This window comes from Terrapene carolina, unplaced genomic scaffold (genome assembly GCF_002925995.2).
Source record: "Terrapene carolina triunguis isolate 2854851 unplaced genomic scaffold, T_m_triunguis-2.0 Scaffold242, whole genome shotgun sequence".
In the NCBI taxonomy this organism is placed as follows: Eukaryota; Metazoa; Chordata; order Testudines; family Emydidae; genus Terrapene; species Terrapene triunguis.
The window spans coordinates 2,062,813-2,075,237 of NW_020664593.1; the positions used below are offsets into that span (position 1 = coordinate 2,062,813).

A 12,425-nucleotide genomic window follows, 5' to 3' on the forward strand; every position below is an offset into this window, starting at 1 on the left:
ACAGAACTGACCATGGCACCATCGCGCCTTGCCCTGCGGGACCCCAGGACAGTGATCAGACCCCAGTACCAGCCGCCTTCTCATCCTCTTCGTCGCTGGGTGAGGCGATGGTGGCCACCTCAACCACTCTAGCCTTAGAGAACACTAGGGTCCTACAGCAGCTGCTGAGACGGGTGGCCCAGAACCTAAATATCAAAATGGAGGTGGTGGTGGAGGAAGCTGACCCAATGGTTGATACTCTCTCCCCACCTGGGCCATCCCATATTGCGCTGCCACTGATCAAAATGATTAGTGATGCCACCAAGACACTGTGGGAGACCCTGTCCTCGCTGCCGCCTACCACCAAGAGATACGAGCGGAGGTAATTCGTTCCTTTGCGTGGGTATGAACATTTGTACACCCACCCCCAGCCGGACTCCCTGGTAGTGGACGCTGCTAACCAGCATGAGTGACAGAGCTACCAGGGGCCCGCTCCCAAGAACGGTGAGGGCAAGAAATTGGACCTTTTGGGGAGAAATAAAAATACTTAACTGGGGGTTTGCAGCTACGTATCGCTCACCATCAGGCGGTGGTTAGCAGATACAATTATAACACCTGTAGGACTATGCAAAAGTTCACTGAACTTCTGCCATCTGACTCTCATGCAGAGGGCAAATTGATCTCCCGTGCATCCCTGCAGGCGGCCTTGGACACAGCAGACCCGGCCTCCCACACGATGGCTATGGGGGTGGCCATTGAGAAGGAGTTCTTGGCTGCAGGTCTTGGGCCTACCATTCGAGGTGCAGCAGATGATTCAGAATCTCCCCTTTGAGGGTCAATCACTGTTTACACAGCCTCAAGGACGCTCGGGCCACCCTGAAGTCCTTGGGCCTTCACACGCCTGCGACCCAGAGGAGGCACTTCAGGCCTCCCCCACCCTCGAGGAATTATCAGCTTCAGCTGAGGCAGACAGGAAGGGTCACATAGGAGGAACAGGAACTCAAGAAAGAGACCTCATCCTTCCTCCGGCCAGGACTCTGGCCAGTTGAAACCTTCCTCAGGCCAGAGGCAGGCCTTTGACGGTGCACTCGGGGGCGACGCACCAGCTCAGAGACTGGATCCTCCCCGTCTTACCTTTTTGTCCCATCTATCCCCTTTCTACCCTGCGTGGGCCCGTATTACATTGGACCGTTGGATGCTCCACACGGTAGAAAGGGGATATTCACTCCAAGTCTCGGCCCTTCTGCCCTTCCACCCCACTTCCCCGTCCCTCTTCAGGGACCCCTCTCATGAGCAACTCATTATCCAGAAGGTGCAATTGCTCAACAAGTTCACGAAGAAACTCAAGTTCCGCATGGTCTCGTTGGCCTCCATCATCCCTTCCTTGGATCCAGGGGATTGATATGCTGCCCTTGACTTGAAGGACACGTACTTTCACATAGCAGTAACTCTGTCCCACAGAAAATACCCCAGGTTTGTGGTGAGCAACAGCCACTACCAATTCACAGTCCTCACGTTCGGTCAGTCAGTGGCGCCCCAAGTATTCACCAAGTGCATGGCAGTTGTGGCCATGTTCCTGCGCAGGTGGCAGGTACAGGGGTTCCCGTACCTCGATGACTGGCTAATCCAGGGCCACTCCAGGGCTCTAGTAGAGGCGCAAGTCGAATTTATCATGGCAACATTCGACACACTGGGCCTTCTCCTGAATGTGGGGAAGTCCACTCTGTCCCCTGTTCAGCGGATAGAATTTATAGGGGCGGTTCTGAACTCGACCCAGGCCAGGGTGTACCAGCCGGACTAGAGGTTCCAGGCCATGGGCGGCGACATTCGAAGTCTCAGGCAGTTTCCCACCACCACAGCACGAAATTGCCTAAGACTCCTGGGACACATGGCCACGTGTATCTATGTGGTGCCACACGCCAGGCTCAGATTTCGGCTGCTCCAATCCTGGCTAGCCTTGGTGTATCGGCCGGTTCGGGACAGTTTGGACACGGTCGTGATTCTGCCTCCCCATGTCCTCGACTCCCTTCTGTCGACCCACAGGTGGTGTGTGTTGGGGTTCCCTTCGCCAGCCCCCAGCCAACTCTCTCATTGGTGACGGACGCATCAGACTTGGGCTAGGGGGCACACCTGGGAGACCTCGGGACACAAGGCCCCTGGTCGCAGGCACAGCTGGCTCTCCACATCAGTGTCAGAGAGTTCAGAGCAGTGCACCTAGCATGCCAGACTTTCCGAGCCCACCTAACAGGCAGATGTGTTTCAGTTATGACAGACAACACCCCAGTGATGTTCTATATCCACAAACGGGGGTGCACACTCCTCTCCCCTGTGCCAGCAAGCCCGCATGCTGTGGGACTTCTGTGTAGAGCATTCGATACACTTGCAAGCTTCGTACCTCCCTGGGGTGCAGAACGAGTTGGCAGACTACCTCAGCAGGTCATTCCTAGACCACGAGTGGTCCATATGCCCGGATGTCACGAACGCCATCTTCCAACAGTGGGGCTTTCCCGAGGTAGACCTCTTTGCCACGCGACTCAGTTCTGCTCCTTCTGGAACCACAGTCCGAGCTCCATAGCGGACACATTCCTATTACTGTGGGGAGATCATCTCCTGTACGCGTTCCCACCCATCCTTCGCATTCACAAGGTGCTCCTCAAGATACGGAGGGAAGAAGCTTCAGTGATATTGATAGCTCCTGCCTGGCCCCGCCAGCACTGGTACACATCCCTCCTCAAATTGTCTGTGGCAGCACCACTCACTCTACTGTTAGTCCCGGACCTGATCATAGAATCATAGAATACTAGGGTTAGAAGGGACCTCAGGAGGTCATCTAGTCCAACCCCCTGCTCAAAGCAGGACCAATCCCCAACTAAATCATCACGCAGGACCAAGGCCGACTCCGGCACCTGAACCTAGAGTCGCTCCACCTCACGGCCTGGATGCTCCATGGCTAAACACCATGGAGCTGTCCTGCTTGGATCCCGTTAGATAAGTCCTCCTTGGCAGTAGAAAACCCTCCACTAGGACTACCTACCTACCTGGCCAAGTGGAAGAGATTTTCAATCTGGACGGCACAGCATCATTCTTCCCCGACGCTCGCCACTATCCCGCTTATATTGGGCTACCTCCTTCATCTTAAACAGCAGGGCCTGTCCATGTCATCAATAAGGGTTCACCTGTCTGCCATTTCAGCATTCCATCCAGGTGCAGAGGGACAGTCGGTCTTCGCCAACCCTATGGTCAGTCAATTTTTAAAGATCTTGACAGGCTATATCCACATGTCAGGCAGCCGATCCCACCTTGGGGCCTTAACTTGGTCCTTTCCAAACTGATGGGTCCGCCCTTTGAACTACTGGTGACATGCTCCCTGCTCTCTCTCTCGTACAAGATGGTGTTTCTGGTAGTGATAACCTCAGCCAGGAGGGTGTCTGAGCTCAAAGCCTTAACATCAGAACCCCCTTACACTGTGTTCTATAAGGACAAGGTTCAGCTCAGGCTTCACCTGGCTTTCCTCCCAAAGGTTGTCTCCCAATTTCACATCAACCAGGATATCTTCCTCCCGGTGTTCTATCCTAAGCCGCACTCGAGCAGTAGGAAGCAGAGGCTCCACTCACTGGATGTCCGCAAAGTGCTAGCCTTTTACATCGAGAGAACGAAGCCGTTCCAAAAATCCATCCAACTATTAATGGCTGTGGCGGACAGAATGAAAGGTCTTCCTGTCTCTTCACAGCGGATTTCATCATGGATCACGTCCTGCATACATGAGTGCTATAACCTGTCGGGGTGGCTGCCCCTCCGATTATTGGGCACTCGACCAGGGCACAAGCCTTCTCAGTGGTGTTCCTGGCACAGATTCCTATCCAGGAAATTTGCAGAGCAGTGACATGGTCCTCCATACACACTTTCACCGTGCACTATGCAATCACCCAGCAGGCCAGAGATGATGCGGCCTTTGATAGAGCCGTGCTCCAATCAGTGGACAACTGCAACCCTGCCTTCTGAACTTGGCTTGGGAGTCACCTGATTGGAATTGACATGAACAAGCACTCAAAGAAGAAAAACGGTTACTCACCTTCTCATAACTGCTTTTCTTCGAGAGGTGTTGTTCATGTCCATTCCAATACCCTCCCTCCTACCCCTGTGTTGGAGTAGCCGGCAAAATGGAACTGAGGGGGGGGGGGGGGGTCAGGTCGGCAGGGCCGTATATTGGGCGCCATGAGGACGTGACTCCAGGGGGTGCCCAGGCTGACCCTACGGATACTGCTAAGGGAAAATCTTCCAGCTGTCATGCACGTGGAGCACACACACCTGATTGGAATAGACATGAACAACACATCTCGAAGAACAGTTACGAGAAGGCGAGTAACCATTTTATCTATTCTGCCGCACTTGTTAAACTGGGTACAAGCAAACAATATGCATTTTACGAAGGCCATCTGTAAAGTTGTACATCTAGAAATAAAGAATGTAGGCCATAAGATGTGGGGGCTCTATCTTGGAAAGCAATGACGAAGAGATTTTGGGATGTGGGGGGGAAAGGAAAAGAATCTGTTGAATGTGTGTTCCCAATGCAACGCTGTGGCCAAAAGAACTAAGGCAGTCCTTGAATGCATAAGCAGTGGAATCTCTAGTAAGAGTATACGAGTTATTTTACCTCTGTATTTGGCACTGGTGCAACTGCTGCTAGAATACTGTGTACGCCAGAACTGGACACAATTGAAGAAGGAGGTTGATAAATTGGAGAGGATTCAGAGAAGAGCCACAAGAATGATTAAAGGATTAGAAAACTTGCCTTAGAGTGAGATTCAAGAAGCTCAAAGAGAAGGTAAAGGGATGATTTGATTACCTAAGTACCTATAGGGAACAAATATTTGATATTCACAGAAACGTAGGACTGGAAGGGACCTCAATAGGTAACCTAGTCCAGTCCCCTGCACTGAGGCAGGACTAAGGATTATCTACACCATCCCTGACAGGTGTTTGTCTAACCTGTCCTTAAAAATCTCCAAAACCAGAGATTCCACCACCTCTCTAAGTAATTTGTTCCAGAGCTTAATTACCCTGACAGGAAGTTTTTCCTACTGTCTAACCTAAATCTCCCTGGCTGTGATTTAAGTTCATTACATCTTGTCTTGTCCTCAGCAGTTGAATTGTTCTCCTTATCCCCCTCTTTATAACCTTTCATGTACCTGAAGAGTGTTACGTTCCCCCTCACTCTTCTCTTGTCCAGACTAAACAAACCCAATTTTTTTTCAATCTTTCCTCATAGGTCGTTTTCTAGATCTTTAGTCATTTTTGCCGCTCTCCTCTGGACTTTCTCCAATTTGTCCACATTTCACGTGTGGTGCTCAGAACTGAACAATACTCCAGTTAAGGCCTTATCAGAGTGGAAGAATTACTTCTCCCGCTTACAACACTCCTGCTAATACATCCCAAAATGACATTTGCTTATTTTGCAACAACATTATGCTGCTGACTCATATTTAGTTTGCGATCCATCAGAACCCCCAGATCCTTTTCTGCAGTACTCCTTCCTAGTCAGTCATTTCCTGTTTTGTATTTGTGCAATTTGGTTATTCCTTCCTAAGTGCAGTACTTTTCATCACTCCTTATTGAATTTCATCCTATTTATTTCACACCATTTCTCCAGTTTGTCCAGATCATTTTGAATTATAATCCTATCCTCCAAAGAACTTGCAACCCCTCCCATCTTGGAATCATCCACAAACTTTAATAAGTGTACTCTCTGACATTATCCAAATTATTTATGAAGATCTTGATTATAACCAGACCCAGGACAGATCCCTGCAGACCCCTCTGGATATGCCTGTCCAGCTTGATTGTGAGCTCTTGGAGTACGCTTTTCCAACCAGTTCTGCACCTACCTTTTAGTAGCTCTATTTCCCTAGTTTGTTTAGGAGAAGGTCATGCAAGACAGTATCCAAAGTCAAGATATAACAGACTTCTGTCTCGCCGACAAAGATACAACATGATCCAGTGACTGGAAGTTGAAGCTAGACAAATTCAGACTAGAAATAAGGCGTACATTTTTAACAATGAAAGTAATTAACCACTGGAACAATTTGCCTATGGTGGATTCTCCATAACTGGCAATTTTTAAACCAAGATTTTTATTTATTTATTTATTTATTTATTTATTTTTAAGATAAGCTCTAGTTCAAAAGGGATTCTTCTGGGAAAGTCCTTTGGCCTGTGTTATACTGGAGATCAGACTAAATGACCACAACCATCCCACCTGGACCTGGAATCTATGACTCTATAACACTATATTCTGAACTTGTGGAATGGCTGCCCAAAGAACAAGCAGTGTATTTCAGGTTGGCAATGCAGGGATTATATATTTCAACCTAGTTTATAAAAGATATTCTGTGCCTTAAAACAAATAATGGATATTTAGCTCTGAGGTCCCAGGCCAAGATTTTCAAAACTAGGACCCCCTGAAGTTAGTCCCATAAATCCTTAGGCACCTGATTTTAAGTACTGACCACCCAGGAGATTCCATGGGGATTCCAGGGTGATTGTCAGAGAACAGATACTAGACAAGACAGACCACTAGTCTGATTTGGTAACTGCGGTGTTCCTATTTTCAGAAAGGCATATGCACGTGCAAATCTAGTATTTGTATGCACAGTGCTAGTTATTTGCTCACACAGTCTCTTGGGCCCACACACCACAGGTGTTCTGTGTTTGGCAGAAATGGGGGTCAGGCTAAGACCCCTTGAAAGATTCCACTCTGAAAAGTGACCAATGTACAATTCCACATTTACCCTCCCACCAACTCCAAAGCACGTATGCTCAGTTTACATACAGAAAGAATGGTTCTCTAACTGCTCTGCAAATTCAGCCTGGGATCTGAGACTCAAGCTGGCTTCTCTCCGACATGTGTAACCACCAGTAATAAGTTCTGCAGGCCAAATGCTGCCCTCAGGTACCTTGTTGCCTTCAGTAGGCTGGTTTAGGAGTAACTGAGCATCATGTAAAGACAATGGAGCTAATAAAGGGCTCCACAATTGGAACTAATTAAAAATCCAGTTGTTGCATGAGCCGAAAGGGAGCCAGCTCTGGACCCCAGTGCAGCATTGGTTCTACAAGCCTGAAGCAGCATTGCTTTTTTCACCACAGTACACAGAAAACAGTGCAGCTCAGTGTGACTGGAGCCCCCTGCTAGCCTGTTTTATGGAAAGGATCCCACCTACTCCAGACTTCAGACATCCTGACAGCAACAACGAATTCATCACTTTGGTTTATTTCAGCAACAAGCAGTGATTTATCCAGTATATGACAAGTACAAAAACGGCATCAATTTTTGGCAGTGGTAAATTCCTAATGAACAACTGGAGCTAATGCAGCTGGGATTATCTGGGACGCAGTGTGGTCTCCACATGCTAACTGAGCCTGATAACTCTACAGCACACTGCAGGGCCTCTACTCCAATCCTCTGTCCACCAGAAAGAGGCCTTAATAGCTGGCACCAAGGAAGTCACGAGGAGAGAAAACACACTGGCTGACAGAGCTCCAAGGAGCTGTTCTGACCTTAAGGAACTGTTATTTGGGACAGGGACGGAGAGGGCCAGGCCTTGTATCAACTCATGGGAATGCAGTCTGACCACACAGCGTGTCCCTGTAAGCCACTCCCTGTTGCAACATCAGCACAAAGTCCTGCCACCTGCCCCTTTGCACATCGGCATGGTTATAGGAGCACTTTGCAAACTACACTCAGGGTTAGTCTACACTGGCAGCGCTTTAACATGGCTTGTGTAGTCACGGCGCTAAAAAAAACACTTCCACGAGAGGCGTAGCTCCCAGTGCGGCTCCCAGCACTGGTGCAGTTTACACTGGCGCTTTACAGCGCTGAAACCTGCTGCACTCAGGGGGTGTTTTTTCACACTCGAGTGAGAAAGTTGCAGCGCTGTAAAAATTGCCAGTGTAGACAAGTCCCCAGTTAAAACACTGAGAGCAAGTCTCATCTATAGAGGAAGAAATCAAGCCATTTCTAATGGCTGCTGGTCTAAGGGATGGGCTGCAGCTTTGAGACCGGCCTCAGGTTCAGGATTCAAATGTAAATGTATCCAGCAGAGTACAGGAAGTTCCATCCAAGCCAGGGAATAGGACTCACTCCACCCTGGGTTTGTGACATGCCATGGAGGGAATTAACACACCCTCTGTGCATGCAAGAGCGGGAGCAGACCTGCTGGAGTTCGCTTCAGTCACTGAATCAGAGACTTTCAGGGCCCACTAGCCCTCAGAAAGGCTCCCGCGCACACATGGAGGCTGCATGCTCTGCCCTGCATTATGGACAGCAAAAGCTAAACCATCGCGAGAACCAGCTTCTCTTTTTTCTTCCTCTTCCTCCTCTTCTCCTCAAAACGGTCGGTTGCATCAGCAAAGAAAGTCACCTCGTCCTTGGCCTCAACCTCTCTCTTCAGGAACTGCAGCCCAGCCATATTGAAGCCCAGCACATTCTGCAGAGACAGATGGTCAGTGCATTTCTGGGTAATCCTCGACCTTGCTAGTGGCTGGGAGTCAGCATCCCCCAGGACCCCTGCTCCCTGGCCCAAATAGACACTAATGCTTTCACCATCTCCGGGTAAGATGCAGCCCCACAGATTTACACAGTGCAGCCTACAGCCAACTTCATCGACACAGAAGAATGGCCAGACCTCAGCCACCGCTCAGAACAAGAGGGAGCACTGCATTCTGGGAGTTGGAGTCTCTGTTCTCCACTTCTCTGTATTAAAAGAGGAGGGGAGCTACAACCCATTTTCTGAAAGTTAGCTAGCAATTAGCTGACTCAACCCCGGTAGGACACCACCTCCCCCACTCCAGGTTACTTGTGAATCACATCAGCCCACAGCAAAGGTGAAGACAGTTTCCCTTTCATGAGAGCTTTGAATGTCCTGTGCACAAAGTATATTCATACTGGAGAGTCAAGTCTGAACAAACCACACAGCAAAATTAAAAGGGGATAGAGCCATTGTGTGTTATAGCCAGGAACCAGCCTGCTGCCCCCACATGCAGCAGAAACATGACAAAGGGCCAGGCTACTGGAAGGCTGGGAAGAGTCAGATGGGGACACTGGACTTAGCATTCCCTTTGAGACAAAAGCGATGCATTCTGTAACCGTTAGTACAGTCACTATGCCAGAGTCCGGGCAGGGGGTCGCTGCAGATACTCACCCTGACCTCACTGACTTTGGAAATGGTGGTTTTCTTCAGATTCTCTATCACTGTCACGAGCAACTGATTGCTTGTGATGCGCCCAAAGTGTATCCTGAAGAACAAGCCAAGCAGAGAGAGCGCCCCAGTTAGATGCAGCGTCCTTGCAGAGTGACAGTCCAATAGGCCAAGGGACTTCAGTAGGAGGACAAAGTGAGGGCTTTTCTTAATTATGTTTCCATGGTGCAGATCCCACTGAGTAGGGCCCAGGAGAGGGATCAGAGTGCAAACAAATGAGATTAATATTTCAACAGAGGTGGACTGGAAAAGAAACGGGGGCTATTTCATAAAGTTTCTTTTTACAGCACAGTGGCTAAAGACCTAGGTGACTGCTCTGGGTGAGCTGGATGTGAGATGGGCCATCAGCCCATGCTGGCAGGAGGGATGTCATTCCCAGCTTCATCAGCACTTCCGAGCTCTGAAATCTCAAACGCTGACACTATAGCTGGCAGCCCCATTTGGGCCATACAAGCCAGACCCATGTTCCCTGTCCTGACCCAGCCTGGCTGCGCACACAGTCCTGACAACAGCCCCGTCACATACATTGTGGATGATGGGACCTTCCCTCCAAAATACAGGGGACACAGGACCAACTCTGCCAGGCAGGACTCTAGGGGCAGAAGAGAAAGCTCAAGCACATTCTCCACAGGCCCAAGTAAGATATACTTCATCCCGCAGTACCTCACAGTGTCACCTAGACCTACTCTCTATGCCCACATGTCCCTTCCCAGCATGGCAGGTGCCCAGGGAAAGTAATGCAGCCCCTGCTACACAAGGAGAAGGGACAACAGGCATTCAGGTGAGCACAGCTGGGGGAAGTGCTGGCTCATAGCCCAGGAGATTAAAGGCTCCTCACTAGCTACAGAGCAGGCAAGGAGCAGTGGGTCTGGCTGTCTACACACCACCCAGCTGGATTCAAACTAGTGAGTGAGGTGAGAGGACGAAGCAACCTTCCTGACTCACCTGAGCAGAAAGAGGAGCGCACGGCAGAGGAGTTCCACCTCCGAGCCCCACTGGACGTGCTCGTTAAAGAGCACAAGCAGGTCAGGCACATATGAGAAGGGCAGCACCAGCAGAGACTCCTCCAGCTCACTGAGGAGAGAGCGCAGAGACAGGGATGACTGAGAGCAGCCATGGACAAAACACACTGCACCAACAGTCGCTGCCCTGCTGCAGAATGGGCCCTGAACGAGGCATGACATGCTGTGCAAAGCCGCTCAGCTTTGGCACGGTCCAACCTGGCAGCTCCCCTCCCTGAGGAAGGAGACTGGGAAGACTGACTGAAGAAAGCCAGGCCCATTTGGATAGAATACAGTTTCTTTGACATCGCCCAGGGCAGGGAGCAGGCAGACAGCATTTGGGTGGGAGACAGACAATCCTGCCCTGTGGGAAAGATGCTAGACAGCTCTGCCTACCCAGAACAGCCCACTGGCTTCCTTCCATTCCACCAAGTAAAAGAGCTCCTGGCCCACCTGACTGGACAAGTTTCGGCCAACTCTCACCGCGGAGGGAATGATTTTTATTCCCCACTTGCAGACACTCCACAGCCGCAGTGTGCACTCATTCCCAAAGAGGTGGCTTTCGTATTAGAATTACCCATGGAATACATGAAATGACTTCAAGTCTACCAGTGACATTCACACCAATCTTTCTTCCACTGCCCACCTCCAATATAAGTGGCCAATCCAAAACTCCAACCAGAACCAGGCTTCACTGCTCAATAGGAAGCCCTGCTCAGCAAAAAGCCTCATGAGACTCACCTTGACTTGACTTTCTTGAAAACTTCTAGCACATATGCTGAGGGCTGTAACAGAAGAAAACAGCATCAGATTGGCATGTCAGGAAGTGCCCCGAGGGGAGCACTAGATCAGTGGTTTTCAAACTTTTTAGGCCCTTTCCACATAATGTAGTCTACCGCATACCCCCATCTGAGATAGGATCATAATATACCTACGATTAGATTACCAAGTCTTTCTTACAAGTCTTCATGGCATTGTCCGCCATTACAGGCTTATTCTTCCATACCCCCCTGATGAGAGCTTGCGTACCCCAGTTTGAAAACCACTGCACTAGATTAAATGAATCTCAAAGCATGTTAGTTATAAAAACACAGGAACATGCTTTTAAGAGTTGTTAAATACAATCAAAATGAAAAGAAACAGAAAGCCACCGCACCCTCCATCCGCTGACAGCTTGGGACACAAAGGGCTGCTCAGGAGATGAATGAAACAAGCTGCTTTCAGAAAACTCTAGTACTGATGAGATTTCTGTAGTAATTTAGCAGGTTGAATATAAAGTGTTTGTCCATTTTATACACATTCTGAAATTCAGTGGAACAAGTTCTGTGCAATATGGATAAACACCATTTACACTTAAATTATATAAAAAACTCACAAAAACTAGTTACCTAAAAAGTGTTACTAGTCCCAGCTTCTCTCATTCATCTGCTGAACAGCACTTCCTGTGTAACAAATTGCACAGCAGACTAGGCCTCCTGCTAGGAAGTAGCAGGAAAAAAGGCAGCTCCATCTGAGAGAGAGATTCAAGCACCATTCATTGTACAGAGAGAATGAAGGAGTGACAAGGATTTCTAAAGGGTGCCTAAAAAATGCATTAGCGGTATGTAGAGACTTTATAGACTTGTTTAATACAGGAGGAACAAATTTGGCAATGTCATAACAACTGGAATATAAATGTACACACAAGCTCAGAATGTTTCATTTCTATGTACTATTATACACACTTTCTAGTATCTAGAAGTGAAAATGGCTCTGAGCTGGCGTAACCCAGAGGGTTACACGAGCACATCAAATGCTGTAATAGTGACATTTTATACCTACATGAAAATTCAATTAAAATATCTTGAGAAGCCTAAACAAAAATTCCACAATTTGAGTCCCACCAATCTTTCCAAAACGAGTCTGTCTAACGTAGAGCTCTGCATTCCACTCAGGGCCACCTCACCATGGCAAGAGCAGAAATGCGGCTGTAGGAACTGGAACTTCCATGGTCCCCTAAAGAAAAACTGGCTTCCAGCTACTGCTACATGGGTCACAGCAACACAGCAGACAGGTCTCCAGTAAGCAACAACTCTTCGACAGAGAGCAGATACTGCACCTGCCAAACCCATAGAGCATTTCTGGGCATGATCTGACCTGCCAAGTGCTCAGAGTCGAAAGTCTGGGCCCAGATTCAGAGCTTGCCAGCACA

The 12,425-nt window shown here is 48.9% G+C and overlaps 1 protein-coding gene across 1 annotated transcript in view; it reads right to left on the reverse strand.

Moving 5' to 3' along the window:
* Positions 1-7,865: 7,865 nt before the first annotated feature.
* Positions 7,866-12,425, reverse strand: part of WDR3 (WD repeat domain 3) — a 34,848-nt gene continuing 30,288 nt past the window's right edge. The window contains exons 24-27 of the mRNA XM_024202267.2: positions 10,976-11,019; positions 10,179-10,307; positions 9,177-9,270; positions 7,866-8,462 (exon numbers count right to left, since the gene is read on the reverse strand). Of these exons, the coding sequence (XP_024058035.2) occupies positions 8,307-8,462; positions 9,177-9,270; positions 10,179-10,307; positions 10,976-11,019 (423 nt within the window). The 3' untranslated portion in view covers positions 7,866-8,306. The remainder of the gene's footprint in view (positions 8,463-9,176; positions 9,271-10,178; positions 10,308-10,975; positions 11,020-12,425) is intronic.